The 25,921-nt window shown below is 45.8% G+C and overlaps 1 protein-coding gene across 1 annotated transcript in view; it reads right to left on the bottom strand.

Moving 5' to 3' along the window:
* The window catches only part of ADSS2 (adenylosuccinate synthase 2), a 236,387-nt gene that overhangs the window by 104,358 nt on the left and 106,108 nt on the right, over positions 1-25,921 (bottom strand). Inside the window, exon 3 of the mRNA XM_069234457.1 lies at positions 18,691-18,759. Coding sequence (XP_069090558.1) covers positions 18,691-18,759 — 69 coding nt within the window. The remainder of the gene's footprint in view (positions 1-18,690; positions 18,760-25,921) is intronic.

Genomic DNA, 25,921 nt, shown 5'->3' on the forward strand with positions numbered 1-25,921 from the left:
AATACTACATCCCAATGCATTCAAATGGAATAGCCAACCCTGCTACATTTAAAATAATTTTGTGGTGCTAGTCACTGTAAGGACATGCTAAACATTAACCTCAACATGTCCTCCTTCTAAATACAATGCACCTTAACAGGCAGCAAAACTTACTTACGGGAGCCTAAATATCTAAAAGCAGTGTTTCAAGCTTGTCAAAAGGGGTTGTTTGAGAGGTTAAATTTGCAGGTTCAACCTACACAGCCAAGCTGTTGGTGGCAGACCTGCAGTCATGTTTACATTGTCACTCTAGTGGATTGTATCATGAGTGCTGCAGAATTCTATTATCAGCAGGGTGATTCTAAAGAAAAGGATATATATTTGGAAAAAGTGGTCTTAATTACAACTACCTACTGGCTATTGCCAGTAGGAAATATGATATTATATATATCTGTATCCTACTGGCAGCAGCCAGTAGGTAGTTATAAATAAGACCACTTTTTTCCATGGACTGAACATTTTTTGTTTTGCCAATAATTTTGGCACCATAAGACGAATCTTCACAAATTTTTCAAAATACGACACTCACTTTAGCTGGTGTCTTGAGGGTTTTGGGGTGATCTGTTAAGAGTGGGCCAAGAAAAAAAAAAGAGGGGAGGGTCCCAAAACACATTTTCCTCATTCTGTCTCTGTGGGGATTTTGCATTCTTTCGATACGGCTACAGCCCAAACTGCTTAACGCAATTACACCAAATTTGGCAGAAAGCTAGATCTTGGTCCGCAGATTGTGATTTCGTATAAATCTATTCAGTAGATTATGAGTTATTTAAGGTTATAAAATATAGATATATAGGGACGTGGATCCGGGGCAAGGCAAGGTCCTGATTGGCTGGCTGCAACCTGACAGAAAAGTTGCAGCCGCCATTTTGTTTGTTACATCGGCTGGAGGGGGTTGGAAAAAGACTGTGGAAAAATATATAAGGGGTCAGGATACAGGTAACCTGACCCATTCGACACATAGAACCTCTCATAGGCAAAACATTGCCAATTTTTTTGTCTGATCCACAAATTCCCCGCAGGTCTCAGCGCGGCCCACTGTGTAAATCTACGGTGGATCTGCAAAGATATAAAAAAAAAAAACACACTCACTGCATCCAACCCCATGTTGCGCACGGCCAAAGCCTGTGCACAGCTTGGGTTTGGGTGCATGTGGCCAACCCCAGTGCACGGCACTGGTTATATTAACGTGTTTTAAAAAACAAACATGGAAATTCACTGGAAAAAAAAACAAAGGTTACAGGGACGTCATAGTTAAGTTACAGTTGTACCTGTACAAAACCAGAGAAATTTAGCAGTTTTAGTAATACTTATAGTCATACTTTTCTGTAGAAACTGTAACTCGTGCCGGAAAGTAACTTTAGGCAACGAGTGATAGTTCATAAGTATGACTATAACTGCTGAATTTCTCTGGTTTTGTACAGGTACACCATCAACTTAACTATAACTTCCATTTGTATATATATATATATATATATATATATATATATATATACACATACATACATATATATATACTTATTTTACTGGCAGTCGCCATAGTTAATGTTAGGGCCTACTTTCCACAGAAAAAGCGTTTTATGACTTGGCTATATCTTTGGCACTGTTTGACAAATCTTCATGAAGTGTCCTCTAGGGTCTTGTTGGAAAGATTTGGGGGGGATCTGCCAAACGGGTGGTGAAAAAAAGTTGGGGGGGAGGGTAAAAAAAAATTGCATTTCCCACGCATTTCCCATGTTAATTCCTATGGAGATTTTAGGTACGACTACAGCCCGAGCCACTGGGTGGAATTACACCAAATTTGGCAAAAAATGTAGCTCTTGGTCCAGAAAGCGCCCTTTTTAGGGTCGAGCCTGCGTTGCATGCGCTCGCGCATGCATATCGCAGCGAGACGCTTTAGTTATTAGAAAAGAGCTTGGAGCCCTGTCGACATCACGTCAGTGTTAACCATTGGTTCGTGGGCTTGACTATTAAAATCCGCTTGCTTTCATTAGTCGAATGAATGGTCACGTCATGCCTTTTCCGGTGGCTAGCCCTCCTCGAGCGCTTCGACCAAGTACAGAAAACTTGCGAGGCTCGCTGTTTTCTGTCCGGCTCGTGGACTACTTTTTCTCTCTATTTTACTAGCGCGATTTCGCTTGGCAGAAGTCGAGTGCTTTACACAGTTAATTTCACTTTTTCGGTTTACATACATAAAAGCACTTTTGCCGATAGATGAAAAGTCGGGTTAGGAGTTTACAACCCGATCAGCTCTAACATGAGCAAACGCGAGACCCGTTGCATTGCAAATGCTTGTTGCTTTTGGTGTAAATCCGTTATGTCATTTTTGAGAATTTAAAGGAAATCCAAATTTGTATATCTAGGGTCACAACTAATTCGCTAATAATCCTGACTTCATGTAGACATCTGATTGGCTGCCAACACCTCAACCAGGAAGTGTTGAAAGCCATTTTTGGACTCTATTTCAGCAGAGTCCCAAAATTAAACGCAAAAAACAAAAAAGAGAACAGGTCCGGTGTCACTTTGGAACCCTGCAAGGGGGGGAAAAAAAAAAAAAAGCATTTAAAAAAAAAATCACGGTGACATTTGCGAATATCCACACATTTCATGGTAAAATGATAAAAAAAAAAAAGAAAACTAAGCGCTATCCCCCACACTTCTTTTTAACGCAGCCCCGGGTTAGGCCAGATCTCAGGGCATGCCCATTTTATAAAAGTAATGGCGGGGGCACTGGGACCCCCTACAAAGGATTTTTGTATGCCTGGGGACCATCACCTCCCTGGGGCTATATGAAAATACATATGTAGTGGGGCCGGGCTGGCCCCCTGGGCCCCGGGGACAACTACCTCTCCGGGGCTTTATGATGGCCCACGGACTACCAACTCCCAGGGGTGAAATTGAGCAAAAAAGGGGGGCCTTCCCCAGGGCCAAAAACACATTTTAATACAGGGACCGTGCTGCCCGCCTCCTTGGCCTTATAGGGCCCCAGAACCACCACCTCTGCGGGTCTGGCCTGTGCAAAACACAGAAGGCAGGCCACATGCCCCTCTTCCTGGAGCCATTTAAGGCCCTGGAGACTGCCACCCCATAGGGCCGGCTCCTGCTATCTCCCGAGGTGACCTCCCTCAGGAGATAGCTGTTTGCTTTTGCTTGGTGGGTGCTGTGACAGGGCCCACCAAGCAACCGCAAACACTAACTCAGCTTCCAGTAAGTTGGAGCTGTAAAAAATGCCTCTCTTTCCCTGCCTGCAGACATGCACGAAGAGATGAAAGTATTGCTTCCGCACACAGGGAGCTGCTTTTTCAGCAGCTCCCTTCGTGCAGGAGCAATGCTGGCTCTCGCCGGAGGGGGGAGCTAGCTGCCACCACGGGGGCCTTAAGGCTCGCCCCAAGGTCCTTAACATTTTGTGAAGCACCACTTCTCTGAAGTACTAATCATCCTAACTCCCTACACATGACCAAGGCAAACAAGTGTTTTTCCACCATGGAAACTTATTTGTAGACTTTGATGGAGATGTTTGCATTATTGCTTTTATCAAGTGCAATATGTTAGGTCATGACTGCAACCAGCGGGTTCTTTCTGGTCATCTGCAGCTCAGACCAGCAGTCGTGTTCTCCCTTTTAAAAACTACAAGTATTTTTAATGGCCTAGAAGCCCCATCTGTTTGCCCCATCCCATTTACATTAGTGGTATGCAACGTCTTCCTGCCCTGTTCCCAGAATGATGGACAACTTAGTAAATAGCCCCACCAAAGCTCATTTCCCACTGATTTTGGAGACACGTGCTTGATGCACAGGAATATGGTCACATCTTCACCAAACAGAGAAGCACTTCATGAGTAGTGTGGGGCTGGGTGGTTATAGGGGGTATGCTGCAGGGCCTGGCCTGTGGCCAGGCCCTGTGCCAACCCCCACCGTGCACCACCGAAGGCAGTGCATGGTGCAGGGTTGGGTGGTCATATGGGCTAGGTAGCAGGGCCCTGCTGCATGCGGCCGAACGCCATGTGTGGTGCAGGGTTGGGTGGTTATAAAGGGATGGCTGCAGGGCCTGTTGGCTGAATGTAAAAGTAATTAAAAATATTTATAGTTTTAAAAAAAAAACATAGAAATTCACTGAAAAAACAAAGGTTACAGGGACGTTATAGTTAGAAAATAGAATTTACAAAAACAAAGAAATTCAGTTATAAAAAAACGAAAGGTTTTAGGGACATTACAGGTAAGTTCTGAACTTACTCACACAAACCAATGGAAACTCAGCAGTTATAGTTATGGTTACCTTAAGTAACTATAACTTGTGTCTTAAGGTAACTACAACTCCCACCCTCACCATGCACTCCTAAGTACCCCACATATTAGATCAGTCATGACATCTTTTATGACATCATTGATAATATCACAGCAAATTCTGCAATCAAATTATTGATGAGAAAACTGTGCATGGTGGAGGTGCGAGGTCACAAAACGTGTTAATCTGTCACCACTACTCCATGTTGTAAACAGAGACAGTGATCGACTGCCTGATCACCCCCCTCATAGGAATAGGATTGGTCCAGGACCTTACTCGTGTCAAGAGACAGGCCTAGGCCTCTGTGCGATGAGGGGGGTGTTAGAGGAACCTCCCCCTGCCTTAACCAAGGTGAGTGGAGGTGAACACCACTATTACTATAACCATTAATACCACCATTCCCACCATAATCACCACAACTTCTCACCACCTCTTTCCATTACCTTCATCAGCATTACCACAGCTTCGCAGCATTACCACTTCTTCCATAATTACCACCCTCAATTAGCACAACCTTTACTGCCACACAACCATTACTAAAACCACCAACACCACCACACCATACCTCAACATATTCACTATTATATATCCACACATCATATGGCAACACACAAATGAAAATAAAGCAAAAAACAAAAAAAACTTAGTTTTTTCCTATCCACTGTCTTTTTCTCCTTCTCTGTCTAGCCCTTTCCCATTTCACTCTCCTCTTTCCCTTTGGCCATCTCCCGCCTCTCCATTGTGTAGCTCTCAAATCAATCATTTTTTCCTCTGCCATGACCTCTCCACTATCTCACCAGCTTTCCTGGTCTCTAAGCACCTGAAAAGAAAGCAAAGTTTCAATCGCCTTTCTCCCTACGTCACCCCACTAGCTGTCTCCAGCAACACAACTCATTTGGTGCGTGCAGCACTGTTCTTTCTACTGCAGCACCACTGGCCTGAGACATTCTTGCTTCAGAGTTACATCACTCCAGGACGTGAGAAAACAAATCACACAAATTGAGCAACTGAATGTACGCATTAGCATATGCTGCTCTGTCCGTGTGCACTCCTTTACTGTAGCAAGCGCAATGCAGGCTACTTTCCATTGGTATGGTTTTATAGTGTTTTACATGTTCATATATGCATTGACTGCACCAGTACTCAAAAAGCAAAAGTGCCTGACCTGTGTAAAACTAATGAATACACATTCCACTGGCAAATTAACAAGCATATTCTGCAGGGAAGACTAGGTGGGCTGGTGGGACAGGCAGTGCACTGGCAGCAAAGTAAGCTGAGGTTTGGAGGGGGGGTGATACTCCTCCGAACATTGGTTCCTGCATGCCGAGGGCCCTTTTAATTTTAAACGGATGATTTGCCCTGAGCATTGGGAGATCATACAAAAACAGAATAATTGTAGCAAGCAAATAAATATTGTGAAACCTCTGTCAATATATGGGCCCCACTACCTCATTTGACTTTTGTTTTGAGTTAGTAGGTCTGGTTTGTTGGAAGCTTGTGATGTGGTACTACAGATAGATCCAACAGTGTTGTGTACTAGTGTTGACGTGCCCACGTGGGAGCTATGAGTATCATAGTGAGGGCGATGTGACAGATCTTGTTGACTAGAAATGGAAGTGGTGGGAGAGGGGGAAAAGCATAAGCAAATATCTCTGACCAATTGATCCATAGAGCATTGCCCTTGGATTGAGGGTGTGGACACCTGGATGAGAAGTTTGGGCACTTTGCGTTTTCGTTTATTGCGAAAAGGTCTATGTCTGGTGTTCCCCACATGTGAAAGTACTGTTGAATTACCTGTGGGTGAATCTCCCATTTGTGTATTTGTTGCTGTGTCCTGCTTAAGAGGCCATTAGTAGGTTGTGTATTCCTGGGATATACTCTGCCAACAGAAGAATGCGATTGTGAATTGCCCATTTCCAAATTGTCTGTGCTAGAAGGGACAACTGGGATGGGCGTCAGCCCCGTTTCTGCAGATAATACATTTTTGTCATGTTGCCAGTCCTTATTAACACTGTCATGTGTGTAATCTATGGTTGGAAATCTTTTGGAGTGCTAGGAACACTGCTTGCAATTCCAAGTGGTTTATGTGATAAGTCTGCTGTATTGAGTCCCATTCTCCCCGTATGGTAAGATTGCTGAGATGGGCTCCCCAACCAGTCATTGATGCATCTGTAGTGATTATGGTCTGTGGAACAGGGTTCTGAAATGGCCACCCTTTTGATAAGTTGGTGTGATTCCACCATTGCAGAGAGTTGTAAGTCTGGCAGTCCAACAACACTAGATCGTGAAGTTTACCCTGTGCCTGAGACCATTGTTGTGAGAGACACTGCTGTAGGGGACTAATGTTTAGACATGCGTTGGATACTATTGCTATACAGGATGCCATCATTCCTAATAGCTTCATGATAAACCTTACTGTGTAAGTTTGATTGTATTGTAGTTGTGATATGAGATTGTGGAAAGCTTGAATTCTCTGTGGGTCTGGGTATGCTAATGCTGACTGAGTGTTCAGAATTGCTCCCAGATATGGTTGTATTTGCACTGGTTGGAAATTAGATTTTTTTATAATTGATGGTGAACCCTAGAGTGTGTTGGGAGTCGATTGTGTGCTGTTGACAGATTTGAATGGTGCTGACTTTTATGACCCAGTCCAGATTGGGGAAGACATGTATATTTTGTCTTCTGAGGTATGCTGCAACTACTGCAAGGGTCTCGGTGAATACCCTTGGTGCTGGTGTTACTTCAAAGGGTAGGACTTTGAACGGGTAATGTTTTCCTGCAATCACAAATCTTAGATATTGCGATCTTTTGGATGTGGAAGTAAGCATCTTTTAAATCTAATGCTGTCATGCAGTCTTGTTTTGTAGTAGAGGAATGATATCCTGAAGAGTGACCATGTGGAAGTGCTCTGAGAGGATGTACTGATTGAGAGGTCTAGGATCCAGAATTGGTCTGAGAGTACCATCCTTTTTTGGTATGAGGAAGTATAGAGAATATACTCCTTTACCCTGTTGAACTATAGGTACCACTTCAATTGCGCCTTTCAGTAGAAGTGATTGCACTTTTTGTTTTAATAAAATGAGATGTTCCCGAGTTAGTTTGTGTGAACGAGGTGGAATGTTTGGTGGAGTGGAAGTAAGTTCTTGACAGTAACCATGTTGGATAATTGACAGAACCCACTGATCTGTTGTGATGCTTTGCAATTGTGGATAGAAGTTTACCAGTCTTCCCCCCCCCCCACAGGAGATGTGTGCTGTGTGGGGATGATGAGAAAGTCACTGTTTGCTTAATTGTGAGGAACCTCTAGGTGTGGAGGGTTTACCTCTTCCTCTACTGTTGGATCCTGTATAGGAACCTCTAAATGATCCTCTACTATAGAATTGTGAGGATAGTTTTTGATGGGTGGTTGTTGTTTCGGAAGCCTGTGGTTTGAAACCCCCTCTAAATTGTGGTCTACAAAAATTACCCTTGGTGGGTGTGGTATACAAAGCCCCCATGGCCTTGGCTGTTTGAGTCTTTTTTAAGTTTGTGTATTACTGTATCTACCTCAGGGTCAAATAAATGCTGCTTATCAAAGGGCATATTTAAAACTGTCTGTGGTGTAGCTAAGGTTTGAAACCTGAACATCTTAACCAAGCATGTGTCCTGATAAGCACAGTGGTGTTAACTGATCTGGCTGCTGTATCAGGCGCTTCTATAGCAGACCTAATAGCATTATTGGATTTTGCTTGCCCCTCATTAACTATTTGCTGTCCCCTTTTTTGGTGTTCTAGAGGGAGATAACTGTAACAGCTCCTCCAATTCATCCCAGTGTGCTCTCTCGTATCTAGCCAAAAGAGCTTGTGAATTGGCTATCCTCCAGTGATTTGCAGCTTGTGAGGCTACCCTTTTCCCAGCTGCATCAATTTTCCTGCTTTCTTTATCCGGAAGAGGGACATCCCCTGTGTACTGACTGTTAGCCCTTTTTCTAGCTGCGCCAACTACAATTGAATCAGGAGGCAGTTGAGCTCTTATAAACACAGGGTCTGAGGGTGCTGGTTTTTATTTCTTGCCCACTCTAATGGTAATCATTCTAGCTTTACCAGGCTCTTGAAAATTTTCAGAAGCATGTCTGAGCATGCCTGGTAGCACAGGAAGACATTCATACTGCCTATGTGTTGATGCCAATGTGTCAAATATAATGTCCTGCTCTATATGATTAGTATGCATGTGCACATTATGGTAAGCTGCAGCTCTAGCTACTACTTGATTACATGCTGTAGTGTCCTCAGGTGGTGAGGGTCTGGCTGGATATAAGTGAGGGTCATTTGGTAAAATGGGATCCGAGTCATACGTATCCCATGGGTCTGTGTCCTGTTGGTCATCACTAAGATCATCCCTATGTGGCGAGACTGAAGATGTATGTGGTGATAATTGTGCCTCAGATGTGGGTGATGGTGGTGGAGGTGGTGTGGAAGGAAGAACAGGAGAATGTGGTAGAGAGATCCTTTTCTGCTTTGAAGCCTCTCATTGCTGTTTTTGCTTGAAGACCTTCTTTGGAGGTACATCTTTTGAAGTGTCTTTAAAACTTAGTTTTCACTTAAAGGACATTGGAGGGGAGGCAATTATTCTCCCTGTGTCCTTCTGAATGAGTATATCTCTCTGTTTGGCATCCATCACCTCTAAAATGGGTGGAAAGTCTGTTGGTTCCTGGGTAGAAGTGTTTTTTTTTCACTACCCGTGGCTTTCGACTCAGAAAGTTTATGTCTTGGTCGAACCGAAAACGTTGGCTCCCAAGATGATATAATCGTATGGGGCTCCTAAGACATTGTAGATTTCATCAGCTCTGAAGATGTGCATTCGGATTTTCGGCTCGACTCTGAGACTGGTGTTGGAGTCTGTTTGGTCGAAGCCGAGTGCACCTTAGTCTTAAATCTCAGTGCCGAACCCAAAGATTGGTCATCTGGACTTTTTTTTTTCCAATCCGACCATGGCCCGAAGGCAGTGGAGGATCGACGACTAGTGCTGGAGTCTTTTTAGTAATTTTTGTGTGGTGTGATGGGGCAGTTGTACTCATGTACTGCGCCTCAGGCACGTAGTGGCTGTCGTTATCTGAATGGGCCTCAGAGTCTGAGTTTTGGATCGAAAAGACTGCCCCTTGCCGAACTTCTTCTTGGGGATGTTCTTCATCGAAGATGTCTGGTGTATCTTCTGTTGATTTCAACGCTATCTCGAGATGCAATTGTCCTCCTGATGGTCTGAAGAGAGACAAAGATTGCACACAGAATGTTGATCGGTGTAAGGGAATTTAGCGTGACACAAAGGACAAAATCGAAACGGAGTTCGTTCCATCAGACTCAAATTAAAGTAGGCCCTTAAAGGGTGTTGCCCTTGTAAGGATGAGAAATTGGACCAGATGGTCTAAATTGGATCGAGTACAGATGGAAACACGATCGAAAACAATACAGACGATATTGTAGAAGGGTACAATACATTTTGAATTACCGAATCGAGATTCACCAGATCGAGAGGAAAACACATCCGAACCAGATGGCGGAAAGAAAACAATCTCACAAAGGACTTGATGCCCATACGCACTATCCCTGAGAGGAGGAGTCACTCGACCTCGTGACTCGAAAAAAAGCTTCTTTTGAAGAAAAACTACTTGTAACACTCCGAGCCCAACACTAGATGGTGTTATATGTACATCATGTGTACCTGCAGCTACACATGCCATTGAACACACACACACATATATATATATATATATATATATATACACACACACACACATATATATATATATATATATATATATATACACACACACACACATATACACACACACACACACAAACATACATACATACACACAGGGTTTAGGGGTGTAAATTTAGGGTTATAGGGAGGGCAGTGGTAACGGGCGGTAAGGGTAATTTTAGGGATTTACGGGTGGGTAGTGGTATAGCAAGTTGGGAGTAAATTAAGAAGGGGAGCGCCCCCCCCAAAAAAGAAAAAAGTAAAATTATTACATATATTAGATAGTTATAGTTAGGGCCATGTTTCTATAGAAAAAATAATTTTTTGACTTGCCTATATCATTTGAAGAATCTTCATGAAACCTTCCAAAAAAAGTGCTCTGGTGATTCTTGTTGCGCACGGAAAGTTTCAGGGTTATCCGCCAAGAGGGGACAAGCAGAAGGGGGGTAAAATAAACATGCATTTTCCCGTGTTACTTCCCATAGTAGTTTTGAATATTGGCAGAAAGCTAGATTTTGATCCGTAAATTGTGCTTCTTGTTATTTGTGATAGAAGCCACCCACCCAGACATCGCCTTCCTAACTGAAACATGGACAAACTCAACCTCTGGACAGGACATCGCCATCCCCAGCAGAACTGAACCTCCAGACCAGGAGGCGGCATAGTCATCGCCCCCAAGACCACCCTCTGACTAATGATCAACACACAGGAATTCTCCCCCTCATGGAGCACCTCCACTTCTACGTGCACACCACCCCAAAGACCACCACACGGGGCACCCTCATCTACAGACCACCCGGACCACACCCACCTTTCGGCGACTTCATCATCAACATCATAGCCCCCCCACACACTCGCCTCCCGCAACTACATACTCCCCAAAGACCTTAGCTTCCCCTTCAACTACCTCAGTGACCAAAACACCTCATCATTACTCGAGAACCTGGACACAATCGGTGTCAAGCAACTGGTCACCTCATAAGCGCACACCGCCGCCCACACTTTCAACCCCATCTTGTCCACCTGTAGCAACATCACCATTGACGACTCAATGCCGCAACACTGGACCGACCACCACTGCATCCACTTCTCCATCTCCACACCTACAGTGTACACTCACACAACTCTGCCCCCACCCACACCTTGGCACGCAGCCTCCACAAATGGTTCACCGACTGCGCCAACACCCTAGCTCCTCTCCGAATGACCACAAGGAAACACACCACCAAGAAAGCCAGTTGGTTCACCCCCGCACTCCAGGAATCTAAGCACACCTGCAAGAGGCTGGAGAAGAAATGGAGGAACAGCAAATCCTCAAAAGACCTTGCAAATCCGCCACAAGATCCCACCATGGCCTCATCAGATCCATCAGGAAAACAGCCCTTTAGGTCTGCATCAACACCACCACACACAAAACAAAAGAACTCTTCAATGTCAAAGAATTCGCCAAATCACAAGCTGAGACCATTAACATCCCTCCACGTCAGGACCTCTGCGACAGCCTAGCCACCTTCATTCATTGGAAAATCAAAGACATATATGACTGCTTCGGACCCCAACACACTCCGAATTCACCAACAACGCCCCAACCAGGATCCACCGAGCCCCCACAGCTCCTGCAAGCCTGGACCCCTCCTCATGGCAGACAGACTTGCTCCATCAAAAGCAGCATCCACTCTGGAGCCCCTACCTACCCCTGCCCCCACCACATCTTCAACAAGGCCAGTTCCTTGATTGCACCCGAGCTTCGCAAGACCGTCAACTGCTCCCTAGAGTCAGCAACCTTTCCTGAGGACTGGAAGCACGCCGAGATCCACCCACTGTTGAAGAAACCCACAGCCAACCAAACGGATCTCAAGAACTACCACCTCATCTCGCTTCTGCCCTTCCCAGCCAAGGTCGCTGAGAAAGCAATCAACATTCAGCTCCGCCAACACATCGAGGACATCAACACCCTGGCCATCTCCCAATCAGGCTTCAGAACTAATCACAGCACCAAGACTGCCCTGCTGACATCAGCTCCCTCCTCGACTGCCGTCGAACAGCAGCCCTCATCCTACTAGATCTTTCAACCGCCTTCGATACAGTGTCACACCGATCCCTATTCGCTAGATTCCACACAGCAGGCATACATGGCAAGGCCCTTCTATAGATACACTTCTTCCTGACAGACAGAACACAGAAAGTCAGGCTCCCGCCACACCTGTCAGAACCATACATAAATCAGCTGTGGAGTACCCAGAGGATCCTCATTGAGCCCCACACTGTTCAACATCTACATGACCCCATTTGCCCCAATTGTCAGGAACTGTGGTATGAACATTGTCTCTTACACTGAGGACAACCAGCTTGTCATCCCTTTGACTGAAAACCCCTCAACAGCCAAGAAGAATTTCAAAGATGGGATGGAAGCAGTTGCTACCTGGGTGATAGAGAGCTGCCTCAAGCTGAACTCCGACAAGACCGAGATCCTCATCCTGGGACCTTACCCCTCAGATCGAGATGACTCCTAGTGGCCCTCAACACTCGGCAGACCACCCACCCCCCCATAGACCACGCTCGAAACCTCATTGTCACCCTCGATTCAGAGCTCACCATGACCAGACAGGTCAACTCCGTTGCATCCACCTGCTTTCACACCCTCCGACTCCTATGGAAGATCTTCAGGTGAATACCAACCGACTGCCGAAAGTCCATGACACATGCCCTGATCACAGCTGGACTACAGCAATGTCCTCTATGCTGGAACCTCCAAGAAAAACCTAAGCAAACTGCTACAAATCCAGAATGACGCCAGACTCATCCTGGACATCCCCGCTGAGAACAGATCACAAGACACTGGAGAGACCTCCAGTGACTCACTGTCAAGAAGAGGATAAACTTCAAACTTCTCATACACACCTACAGAGCCCTCCACAACATTGGAACTGACTACCTCAATTACCGCCTCACCTGGTACTCCCCTTCCTGACCTCTCCGCTCCTCCCAGCAGTCGCTCACCAACGTACCATGGATAAAGAAGTTCTTCGCTGGCGGAAGATCTTTCACCTATCTGGCAGCTAAAAGTTTGAACACCTTACCCCTCCACCTCAGACAGTGACCATCGCTACCTCAATTCAGGAAGGACCTCAAGACCTGGCTGTTTGACTGAACCCAGGCAGCATACCCCACAGCACCTTGAGACCCTGTGGGAGAGTAGCGCACTATAGAAATAATTGTTTGATTGTTAATTACGTTTGGATGCAGAGCAGAACAGACTCACTTCTGACCCAATGGTCAAGGTCTTATGCGGTCAACCAGTAGGCTGAAATTGAAAGTAGTCTGAGTGTGTTTGTTTATTTACTAGTGTTTTGACCGTTAAACCTTCCCAGTGATGGAACATTCACGTTTCTTTCCAATCACATGCGTAGGTTGACTTTCATAGGTATGTCTGGAAGCATCACAGTAAGGAGTCACCTATGGCCTAAACGTTAAGGTGACAGACTATTACACTGATAGTTGACGGTTCTACTCTAGGTGCGTCCATGGTCATTTTTCTTCTTTAATTTCTTTTAAAGTTAAAAAGTTTAGGATTCATACTGAAAGGTGATCTCACTGTTTTTAATTTTTTTTTTTTACTTTTCTTTTCAGTTTGTCTGGAAATATCTCATTCTAAGTATATCATTCATCAAAGCCTAAATCTCTCACTCTCTTTCTCTCTCGGAGGGTGGTTATGAGGGTTGGCCACAAGGACCTGCTGCATGCCCTGCAGCCAACCCCATTGTGCATGGTCAAAGCCATGTGTCTCGCAAAGTTGGGTGGTTATAGGTGGTTGGCAACAGGCCCTGCTGCCAACTATTGCTGTGCATGGCCTAAGTCAGTGTGCAGCGGTGGTTGGGTTAATGTATAGTAATGAAAATTAGTATACATTAAAAAAAATATAGAAATTCACTGAAAAAAAACAAAGGTTACAGGGACGTTACAGTTAGGAAATAGAATTTTTTTTAAAACATAGAAGTTAATTAAAAAAAAAAAAAAAAAAAATGGGGACGTTATAGTTAGGCTCACATTTTAAATGTACAAAACCATAGAAATTCACCTGTTATACTTAGAGTTATCTCAAGTAACTATGACTCGTGCTCTAAGGTAACAATAATGCGCCCGCCATGCAGTGCTAATTACTCCACAAATTACAGCACTCATGACATCTTTGATAAAATCATTGTTAATATAAATGTAATATTTTCAGTAAAATTGTTGAAGAAAAAACTGTGCATGGTGGGGGGTGAGTTATAGCTACCATATGGCATGTGTCTCTGCTGTTCACAAGATCCTGCCTTACCCAGGCCTGGCCCCAGAGACACCCCAGGGGGCTGGAGACTGCATTGTGTGAGGACAGGCACAGCCCTTCAGGTGCAGGTGTCAGCTCCTCCCTAGTCTAGCCCAGGATTCTCATCACAATATACAGAACACACCTCATCTCCCTTTGTGTCATTGTCTAGAGGGAACTCATAAACAGCCCAGACGTAGATTCCACAGGCAGGCATAGGCACAGTATGGTTAAGCAATGGTTAAGGAAGAAAATGCCCACTTTCTAAGTCTAATTTTCAAACAGACAATCTAAAAACCAACTCTACAAAAAGGTGTATTTTTAAATTGTGAGTTCAGAGACCCCAAACATATCTGTTCCCAATGGGAAACTGCACTTAAAACATATTTAAAGGTAGTCTCCAAGTTAACCTTATGGGAGCGATAGGCCTTGCAATGGTGAAAACTGAATATGGCAGTATTTCACTATCAGGACATGTAAAACACACCAGTACATGTTCTACATTTTAAATACACTGCACCCTACCCATGGGGCTACCCCGGGCCTAACTTAGGGGTGACTTACATGCATTAAAAAGGAAAGTTTGGGCCTGGCAAGTGGATACACTTGCTCGGTCGACATGGCAGTTTAAGACTGCACACAGACACTGCAGGAGCAGGTCTGAGACTTGTTTATAGGGCTACTCATGTGGGTGGCACAATCAGTGCTGCAGGCTCACTAGTAGCACTTGATTTACAGGCCCTGGAGACTTCTAAGGCACTTTTCTAGGGACTTACTAGTATATCAAATATGCCAATTACGGATAAACCAATCACCAATACAATTTAGACAGAAAGTATATGCCCTTTAGCAATGGTTAGCAGTAATAAAGTGCCCAGAGTCCTAAAGCCAACAAAAAACGGTCAACAAAATTGGATGAGGGAGGCTAAAAGTTTGGGGATGACCCTGCAGAGAGTGCCTGATCCAACAAAGACAATATAAAAAATTATTTAAAGAGGTGCTGCAAGGCTAGAATAAAAAAATGCAGTAATGGGATACATTTGAGCTGGAAAAAGACAGTCATGAACTAAAAGTTAAACTGAAATAGCCTGCAGAAACTGGGGCAACATGAACAGAAGGAAAAACACGCTGGCTGGAGGTGGGTACTTGAAAAAAAAAAGATTTTCCGACTTCGAGGGATTAACGCTAAGAAAGCGATTGGCCATTCACGGCTTATAGGAAAGAAGACAAGAAAATAGAAGGCTCATATACAGTCGATAGAAGCTGGGAAAGAAAAGTTGTCTGCACAAAATGTGCTTGAAAACAAACAACAAGAAATCACAGAGGAGAGCTGGTGTGCACAAATTAAACAATAAAGTGTCTAACCTGGACCAAGCAGAACCCCAGAGATTAGAAGAATGGTGCAAGAGCACATATCCTTCTAGGAAGCAGAAAACAAACATCGTCTTCCCTAATAAAAACGATACAAATAACAGTAGTTGAGAGGTATTCAAAGAACACATGAGAGAGGGATTGGGCGATACTCAGTTTCAAAAGCAGCAGACCTATCCAAAAACAGAACAACAGTCAGCGTCTGGTGACTTGAGTAGTGAATTAAACTTGATGGCAGTACACGCACAGCACTAGTGGAAGGTGGAAACCAGAGTGGGTCAGAAAAATAAATGAGGAGACAGTGGAGAATGTGCACAACCACCGCTATTCCCAATCGTTCAAACAAAAGGGGAAATGGGTGGCAGTAGGACGAGAGGGAAAGCTGTATAAAAGTAGCATATTTAAAGTCATTCGGAAATGTTATCAAAAGATATGGTAAAAGCAAAGGGTATAAAAGGATGCATGTCGCAACGACGCCTGCCGGAACAACGAAGGTCTGAACAACGAGGTCGGAACAACGACCTCGTTGTTACCACTAATGCCTTTACCACGAATGCCTTAACAACGATTTTTTGTTGTAAAGGCATTCCTGGTAAAGGCATTAGTGATAGGCATCCATTGTTCCTGCATGCGTCCCCCTAAAAATTACCGCAACCCCCCCTAAAACCACCCCCACCCCTGCCCCTAAAACTACCCCCCGCCCCTAAAACTGACACCCACCCTACCCCCAAAACCTAAAACAACCACAACCCCCACCCCATCCCTGAAAACTAAAGTACCCCACCACTAAAACTACTCCGAGCCCCCCACCCTGCCCCTAAACCTAAACCCCCCAACCCCCCAACCCCCCACCCCGCCCCTAAAGTTACCCGACCCCCCCAACCCACCCCTAAAACCCCCAACCCCTAAAACTGACCCCCACCCTACCCCCAAAACCTTAAACAACCCCACCGCCTGAAACCTAAAGTACCCCAACCCCCACCCCTAAAACTACCCTGAGCCCCCCACCCTGCCCCTAAACCTAAACTCCCCCAACTCCCCACCCCTAAAATTACCCAACCCCCCAATCCACCCCTAAAACCCCAACCCCCTCCCCGCCCCCAAACCAGAAAATACCCCGATCCCCCACCCCCGGCCCTAAACCTAAACCCCGACCCCTGCCCCCCAAACCAGAAAATACCCTGACCACCCACCCCCGGCCCTAAACCTTAAACCCGATCCCTCACCCCGCCCCCAAACCAGAAAATGCCCCAACCCCCCATCCCAGCCCTAAACCTTAAACCCCGACCCCCCGCCCCAAACCAGAAAATACCCGACCCCCCAGCCCCAAACCTTAAACCCTGACCCCCCACCCCCGCCCCCAAACCAGAAAATACCCTGACCTCCCACCCCCGGCCCTAAACCCTAAACCCCGACCCCCCCCACCCCGCCTCCCAAACCAGAGAATACCCCGACCCCCCACCCCCGGCCCTAAACCTTAAACCCCGACCCCTCACCCCCGCCCCCAAACCAGAAAATACCCTGACCTCCCACCCCCGGCCCTAAACCTTAAACCCCAACCCCCCCAGCCCCGCCTCCCAAACCTTAAACCCCAACCCCCAAACCAGAGAATACCCCAACCCCCCCTAAACCTAAAACCCCGACCCCCCACCCCTGCCCCAAACCAGAAAATACCCCGACCCCCACCCCCTGCCCTAAACCTTAAACCCCAACCCCCACCCCTGCCCCCAAACCAGAAAATACCCAGACCCCCCACCCCGGCCCTAAACCTAAAACCCTGACCCCCCACCCCCAAACCAGAAAATACCCGACCCCCGGCCCTAAACCTTAAACCCCGACCCCCCCACCCCCGCCCCCAAACCAGAAAATACCCCGACCCCCCACCCCCGGCTCTAAACCTTAAACCCCGAACCCCCACCCTGCCCCAATCCAGAAAATACCCCAACCCCCCGACCCTAAACCTTAAACCCCAACAAACCCCCACCCCGAAACCAGAAAATACCCCGATCCCCCACCCCCACCCCAAAAACTAAAACCCCGACCCCCCACCCCACTTACCTGAGTCGTCGCCTTGTCGCGTCATCCTCCTCAGCCCACTCCCTTGTTTGTGCCTTAACCACGCATGTGCGTTGTTCAGCACATGCGTGGTTAAGGCACAAAACAACGAAGTCGTGGTTAACGAAAGCGTTGTTCCGCTTTCGTTAACCAGGACTTCGTTGTTTAGGAGTCGGCGTTGAGGGCGTTTCCCGTATAAAAGATTTAAAAAGTGAAGACAAAAACTTAAGATGCAGGATTAGGTTACAATTGAAAATAAGCAATTACCAATTGCAATACCGATGAAAAAGTGAAGAAAAACAGGCTGATGTATGTCAACAGCAGTTATACTGAAAAGGTGAGAAAGGGTGGTGTTTGTTGAAGGTTTAGATGAAAAGCACACCTGCACACAGCCAGACCTACAGGCAGGAATGCACACATAACTACGGGGCACCTTTGCACACAGCCTAAAAGATGTACAGGCACACTTTGCTCACAGAGACTTGAACACACAAGCCAACAAACCCACGGGCCGACAGGCACTTAAGCACACAAGCCAACAAACCTACAGGCCCACAGGCATTTAAGCACGCAAGCCAACCAACCTACAGGCTAACAGACACTTAAGCACGCAAGCCAACAAACCTACAGGCTCACAGACACTTAATACAGTTGATCCACCGAGTGCTTAAAGGCTGGCACTCTTTAATAAATTACAAGCCAACACTGGAACATGAATTCCACTGTGCATATTTCTATTTGAAGTGCTGTAAAATAAAAAATAGTTTAGAAGAGTGTGTGGCCCGCAAATGATAGCTCAAGGCCATGTATGTGTTTGCGTTTCTATACGTTGATTGACAGTATAGACGTGTTCATGTTCCAGAAGGGCATGTATTCAGGCTGTAACTCTCACTCACCTGCTCCCTTTTTCACATTTTTTTCTGCTTCTTCAAAGAGCCCTGGTAGGTGAATAACAACTCCATTTCCTATGGGCAAGAAAGACAAAAGCTCCGTTACACTATGCTCCTTTCCCTATTGCATCTTTGTATTGGTTGCATATAACGGAGTTAAAACAAACAGAACTATAAAACATCTAAGAATAACAACAAGATAATTTGAGTTCGGCAAATGGCAAAATTTTAGTGACTAAATTCAGCACACGGAAACATGTATAATACATGATCTATCAACATATCTCTGGACAGGCACGCCTTACCAAAATTTAATCAGACATCTTTTCACTAATATCTTTAATAATAGGTGTTTAGGGAATGTCCCGTCTGCCTTTCTCATGGTGAGGGCTGCAATGATATAGTCGCTTGGTGCATGGAGCCGGTGGACGAGAAAGTGTTAAGCGCCGCAAAGTAACCCCCATCCAGCACAACAAATTTGGTGCTGGCTTGAGGAGCATAACACCAAGTCTCAGACGGGCAGAGTCCGCATGGGGCGGAATATGGGCCCGGGGACCAATAGTAGCATTAGCGAATCATATAGAGAAGCGGTCCACATTTGGACATCGGAGCAGTTCTGAACTTCTTAAAACATGCTGTATGGTATCGGTGTTTTGCAAGGTATGGGAGAATGCATGCAGTGGTGCTTGCTGCAGGCAATGTTTGGAGTAATCCAAGGTAAATGAACAGCAAGAACCTGCCCAACAGACCATAAACAGGTTTAGAAGCAGCCAAACAAAACGCCCACACGCAGACCTGTCAGACCAGGCATTCTGGCAATGCCTGGTTGACCTATAGGCCAGTGGACCCTGACATGACAGAGCAAACTGGCGCCCTGATTGGTGCACATGATATCTGCTCTTGCCAACCTAATGGAAACTATCCAGCCCATTCTAAATCTCTAAACGCGCCAAGCCCACAGCACAACAAAACACACCGCACGCATAGCACTGGTTTCTCAATGAAAAGCTCATACGCTTGTGAAACTAAGAAACCATCTACATCTGATACATGGGAGAAAAAACCTTCCTGTCTAGAAGGAGCGAAAAAAACATAATTTGTAGACAGCTGCTTACCTCTAAGAAGCTACAAAGTATTCATTCAGGTGGGGTGTCACTCATTAACTTGCTACATACCCATTAAGTAAGGTTCACCTAACTGGCAGCATTTGGGCCAAAATCCCCCTCTTTAAAGTTTACAAACGGGTAGAACTGAATTTCTTCAGGGAAAGGTGATGAGGGAGATGTTCTTCAAAATCTCACATTTTGCTTTTCTGAACCTAAACGCTCTGGCGATTAGGTTAGAATTCAAAACACTGGTAATCTGCACCGGCAAAATACATTTTTAGTGTGGACTGGTTCAGAAGCTTTATATGTATGCAAATACATATGAACCTAACTATCAGCTGATGCCAAATATCACCACTGCCCATCCTCACATCTGCCAACCAGCTTAAACACAAGACGTTACATTAAAGGCCCTGCAGCAATGTCAGTTAGTTCCACAGACATTCAAAGTGCTGTCCAATAAAATACTGATTTTAATTCTTCAGAGCAGATTACAATAGCCCCACATAATAAAATGCAGGTATGGAAAGCAGCATTACTTGCATAACACATTAATTACCAGGTATGTGCCGCTACACTCTAGAAACAGACATGCAAGCATATGGCGCATTGGTTAAACCCAAAATAGGAAGGGGGAGAGCGCGATTGGAGGAGCATTATTTATTATGCAACATCTGGAGAGTTGTAGAAATCTTGGCCATGCGACAAAGAGGGTCAGGATAAACTCCAGTGCTAGCGCATCGAGAACCCTGCTTTGAAGCTTTGTAAGTGCACTGGGTAGGGAGGTGAATAGAGAGCACTATCTTAATTATAGTACTGTGAGATGACAATTTCCTTCCCGAGAGAAAGCACCCTTTAACACTCAATGACAAGCCCTGGAGTTTCTTCATGGTTTCGCACTACGAACTACAGCTCTTAATAAAAAAAAAAAAAAAAAAAAAAAAAATGGTATCCATTAAGAATAAAAACCTGCACAGAAATAAGTTTGTGCCACCCAAACCAGCAACTCAATATTACCTCTGCCCATACAATTTAAAGCAAAGGCACACAAGTCGTGTCACAGGGAAGCGCCACACCTTCATTTTAAAATATCCCCCTCAGAAGGGCGAATCGCTCAATCCTGAACCCAAGGAACATGTTGGCAATCCATAGGATAGTCTCAGACCAGCCCAGTGTTGAGAGTCTAGGGGTCTTCAGCAACCTGCTGAAATGCCATACTAACGAAAGCGGTCATCAGTCAGGAGTACATGGAAACGCCACACTAGGAGATTATTTCTTTTGCTTACAGATTTATTGCAACCTTATTGTAATTTTTATATGGCACTACTTATTAAATCTCATTACTGCAAGGCGCTAGAGCACCTGAAAATATACAGTTCTTGACAATATACAGTTACATGAAGTAACTAGAAGAAAGGGAACTTAAGAGACCATTCAGGGTGGTGCAGCCCAAATGCAAAGTTCTTTGAATCTTTGAATGCAATCCTTTCCCACTGTAGAGAATAGTGCAGGCTTTAGGAGTTGGCTGAATTCTAACTAGTTGGGCTCAGATGTCCGGGAGTTGATGCATTCCACAGTCCAGGCCTTACACTGCTGAGATATGTATTCGTGTTTTGATCACTTGAACGTGCAGGTAAGTGGATGCTGATTTCAGGTTTCGAGGTGGGGGTGCAAATTGGTGTGTGCAAGATGAGGTCTGTGTTGGGAGCGCAGTTTCTTTGATACGCCCCAACATTGGTGATTAGATACTACACTCCAAAGAAATGTAAGCCATTTCACGGTATTGGGAATTTCGGATTTGGAATTTTTTATTCGAAGTCTAGGAGGCTCTTCGAATGAGGGCCTAAGTGTGCACGCTTCTGAAGCTCCACTAGTGTCGAGTCAAACAAAATCACATTTTGTTACTATACTGAGTTACTATTAGCAGAAGTAGCATGGAAGTCCAGAAGACAGGCTGTGGTAAGCCTCCCACACATGTACACATTTAACTATAAATGGTATTTTAATTTTAACAATATACATTGCTTTACCTGTGACAGAATACAGTAAGTGATAATTATAAGGAGAGATCTGCGACTTAGTACTCCAAATTGCACACTTCTTCCTTTGAAAAAATGCTTAAAATGTGTTTTGCAGGTTATGGGCGAATCTCTCGGCAAACCCAACATTAAAGGTGTAGGGCTGTCTAGTGCACCCGACCAGTCAGGCTGTATGCCTAACAGGGCCACAAGATAGTTTCTAGCACTGGCAGCCAGAATCCCGGGTGAGAAAACACTGCTCCTTGTATTTCCATAACGTGTTTGACTCTGTAGTGTGGGCGTACCTATTTTATCTTCTCACTAAAATGAACGTCGGCCGCCAATATATCAGTTCTTCCAAACTCGTGTACACAGATCTCATGTCGTGGGTCTGCGTTTTGGAGGCTCTATAGCCCATTTGTTTCCAATACAGAGAGGCACGCGACAGGGCTGCCCTTTGTATCCCACTGCTATTTACACTCCCCATTAAGCCTCTTGTTGAGCGGCTAAGGACAGATGCATTAGTTATAAAGCTCTGTTATGTGCAGAGGATGTCCTTATATTACTAGCCCACCTGCAAGCTCTTCAGGTGTTGTGCATCTTTGAGAACCACTCTGAAAATGTAGCCTCTTTCTAGCATGGTTACCCCCATTTTTGGCCTGTTTGTCAGTGTGTTTTTGACTGTCACTGGGATCCTGTTAGTCAAGACCCCAGTGCTTATGATTTGTGGCCTACCTGTCTGTCTGTTTCACTGTTTTTGTCAGTGTGCTTAACTGTGTCACTGGAGTCCTGCTAATCAGAACTCCAGTTCTTATCCCTCTCTGGTTCCAAATTTGTACTTACATACCGATAACCCGGTATTCCACTCCAAATTGATATACTGGACCCCCCTTATAAGTCCCTAGTATATAGTCCCTAGGTACCCAAGGCATAGGGGTTCCAGGAGATCCTTATGGGCAGCAGCATTTCGTTTGCCACCCAGAAGGAACTCGTACAAACACTTCTTCAGGACTGCCATTGCAGCCTGAGTGAAATAGTGTAAGCACTATTTTACAACCATTTTTACTGCACCAGGTCATTTATAAGTCACCTATATGTCTAACCTTCAGACCCCGAAGGCTAGATGCATAGTACCTGTGTGTGAGGGCACCCCTGCACGAGCAGAGGTGCCCCCCACATTGTCCAGGCCCATTTTCCCAGGACTTTGTGAGTGTGGGACGCCATTATAAGTGTGCACTACATATAGGTCAATAGATATACATGTAGCTTCACAATGGTAACCCCGAATATTGCCATGTGAGGTGTCTAACAACTCGGAATTGCACCCCACAATCCCATGCACTCTGGGGACTCCCCCATGGCCTCCCAGTACTGCCATACCAGCCTTCTGAGGTTTTCACTGCAGCCCCAGCTGCTTCCACCTCACAGACAGGCTTATGCCCTCCTGGGGCTTGAGTAGCTCAATCCCAGGAAGGCAGAACAATGCATTTCCTTTAGGAAAAGGGAGTTACACCCTCTCCATTTGGAAATAGGTGTTACAGGCATGGGAGGGGTATTCTCCCAGAGCCTCTGGAAATGCTTTGAAGGGCACAGATGGTGCCCTCGTGGCATAATCCAGTCTACACCAGTTCAGGGACCCCCAGTCCTTGCTCTGACGCAAAACTGGACAAAGGAAAGGGGAGTGACCACTCCTGTCCATCACCATCCCAGGGGTGGTGCCCAGGACTCCTCCAGAGTGTCTCGGGGTTCTGCCATCCTGTTTTCAGGATGGCCAGGGAACTCTGGGAGCATCTGAGTGGCCAGAGACCCTTCCTAATAGGTGCTTCCCTGGTTAGGTGACCAATCCCCCTCTCAGGGCTATATAGCGTCTCTCTTCTAGGTGTTTCTTCAGATTCAGATTGCAAGACTCCAGAAGGACTCCTCTGCATCCTTTGATTCACCTTCTACCATCAGATCAAACGCAGAACTGCTCCAGGAACTTTACAGCTTGCAACAAAGTATCCAAGATGGCTGCTGCAACTCTAACTCCAGCTCCTGCCAGCAACTGCAAGAGTTTCCAGGTCATGCACGCTCTGAAGACTGCCTGGCTTTACCCTCCACCACAAGAACTGAAGGAATCTCCTGTGGAGTGACGGAGTCACTTCCCTGCTTCAGCAGGCACCTCCCTGCAGCAACGACTGGTACTCTGGGTCCCCTCTCCTGATGAAGAGTGTGGATTTTGGAACACAGGTGGTGGACCGAAGCTACCCTAACTTTCCAAAGTCCAATCGTCCAAATTTGGTGGAGGTAAGAGCATGCCTCCCCGTGCCAGACAGTACTCCTGTGCACCGCATGTATTGCAGCTCCTAGGGCTTCTGTGCGCTTCTCCAAGGAATCCTTCATGCACAGCCCAGCCCAGGTCCCCAGCATTCTATCCTGCGATGCTCAGCTCCCTGAGGTGTTATCTGGCGGTATGGGATCTCTTTGTGTAGAGCTACGACGATCGCGATTTGCAACGCCTTTGTCCCCGGGTCCTGGGACTCCTGTGGGTGCTGCCTGGTCTTCTGAGGGCTCTCTAAAGTGCTGAGAAAACCCTCTGTCTCCTCAGTTCGAGTTGAGACCTCCAGGTCCCTCCTGGGCCCGGGCAGCGCCTTTTCCCGCCAAACGCGTCTCTTGCGTGAGCCAAGGCTTGTTGGCGGCATCAAACGACAAAAACCAGCCTGCATTCTTCTACTCGACGTGGGACGTCTCTTGCACCAAGCAGGAACCTGCAGCTGTCTTATTTGGTGCATCTCAGACTTTTTCTTCCAAGCGGAGGTTTCGCTTTTGCACCTTCATCCAGGTTAGCAGGGGCTCATGTTCTTCCTAGACTCTTCAGCTGTTCTTGTACTTGGTCTCCTCTTGCCGCAGGTCTTCAGGTCCAGGAATCCATTGTTGATGTCTTGCAGTCTTGCTTGGTTTTCGCATTATTCTTTAGCACAACTTCTAGTGTGTTCTGAGGAAACTTGCTGTACTTTACTCCTGTTTTGCTGGGCTCTGTGGTGGGGTACTTTACTTACCTTTGGTGTTTTCTTACACTTCCAGTGCCCCTCTACACACTACTCTTGCCTAGGTGGGAAACCAACATTCGCATTCCACTATTTTAGTATATGGTTTGTGCTCCCCCAAGGCCCATTGTAACCTATGGTGATTTCAACTATTTTCACTATTTTATGACTGTTTACATACCTGATTTTGGTTACTAGTGTATATTTTGTGAATAATACTCACCTCCCAAGGGAATATAGCCTCTAAGATATATTTGGTCTTGTGTCACTAAAATAAAGTACCTTTATTTTTGGTAACACTGAGTATTGTCTTTCTTGTGTGTAAGTACTGTGCGACTACAGTCGTATTGCAAGAGCTTTGCATGTTTCCTAGTTCAGCCTTGGCTGCTCTGCCTACAGCTACCTCTAGACAGCCTCGCTTCTAGACAATGACTACATTTCACTGATAAGGGATAACTGGACCAGGTATAAGGTGTAAGTACCTGTGATACCCACTACAAACCAGGCCAGCCTCCTACACACTCCAGGCTGAGAATTAACACCACAAAATCCTCACTGAATCCTCGGGGGAGCCAAACTCTGTCCCTAGCCTCGCAGATGACCTACATGTGGGTACAAAAGGCTTCCAGTACTTGGAGTATATACACAACAGAAGACGCTGAACAAGCCTAAGAGGAAAATCTGCAGCCTCAGTTTTCAAACTTAACTAAAGGCTTTAGGTTCTGGTTGTCACTCCCCTTTCGCCTGAGGGTAGTTCAGCGACCTTATGTTATTTGCAGCTTGTATAGCATGTAGCTGCCCCAGCAACGGGGCTTCACAGCTCTGAGATAAAGGTACCGAAACGGCATACACCAAAAAGGGAAGTGTCAGGGGGAGGCTAGTTGGAGTAGAGACAGGTCTTGAGGGATTTCCTAAAGTGCAGATGGTTCTGGGTGTTCCTGAGGGAGATGGGCAGTTTGTTCCATTAGGTTGGAGCCAAAGCTCGGAAGAAGCAGCCACCTGCTCTTGCTCTCCTAACTCGAAGAACAATGGCCTAGTTAAGGTCAGCTGAATGCAAAGAACGTGATGGCAGGTAAGGTGATATAAG

The sequence above is a fragment of the Pleurodeles waltl genome, chromosome 5, assembly GCF_031143425.1.
Source record: "Pleurodeles waltl isolate 20211129_DDA chromosome 5, aPleWal1.hap1.20221129, whole genome shotgun sequence".
In the NCBI taxonomy this organism is placed as follows: Eukaryota; Metazoa; Chordata; class Amphibia; order Caudata; family Salamandridae; genus Pleurodeles; species Pleurodeles waltl.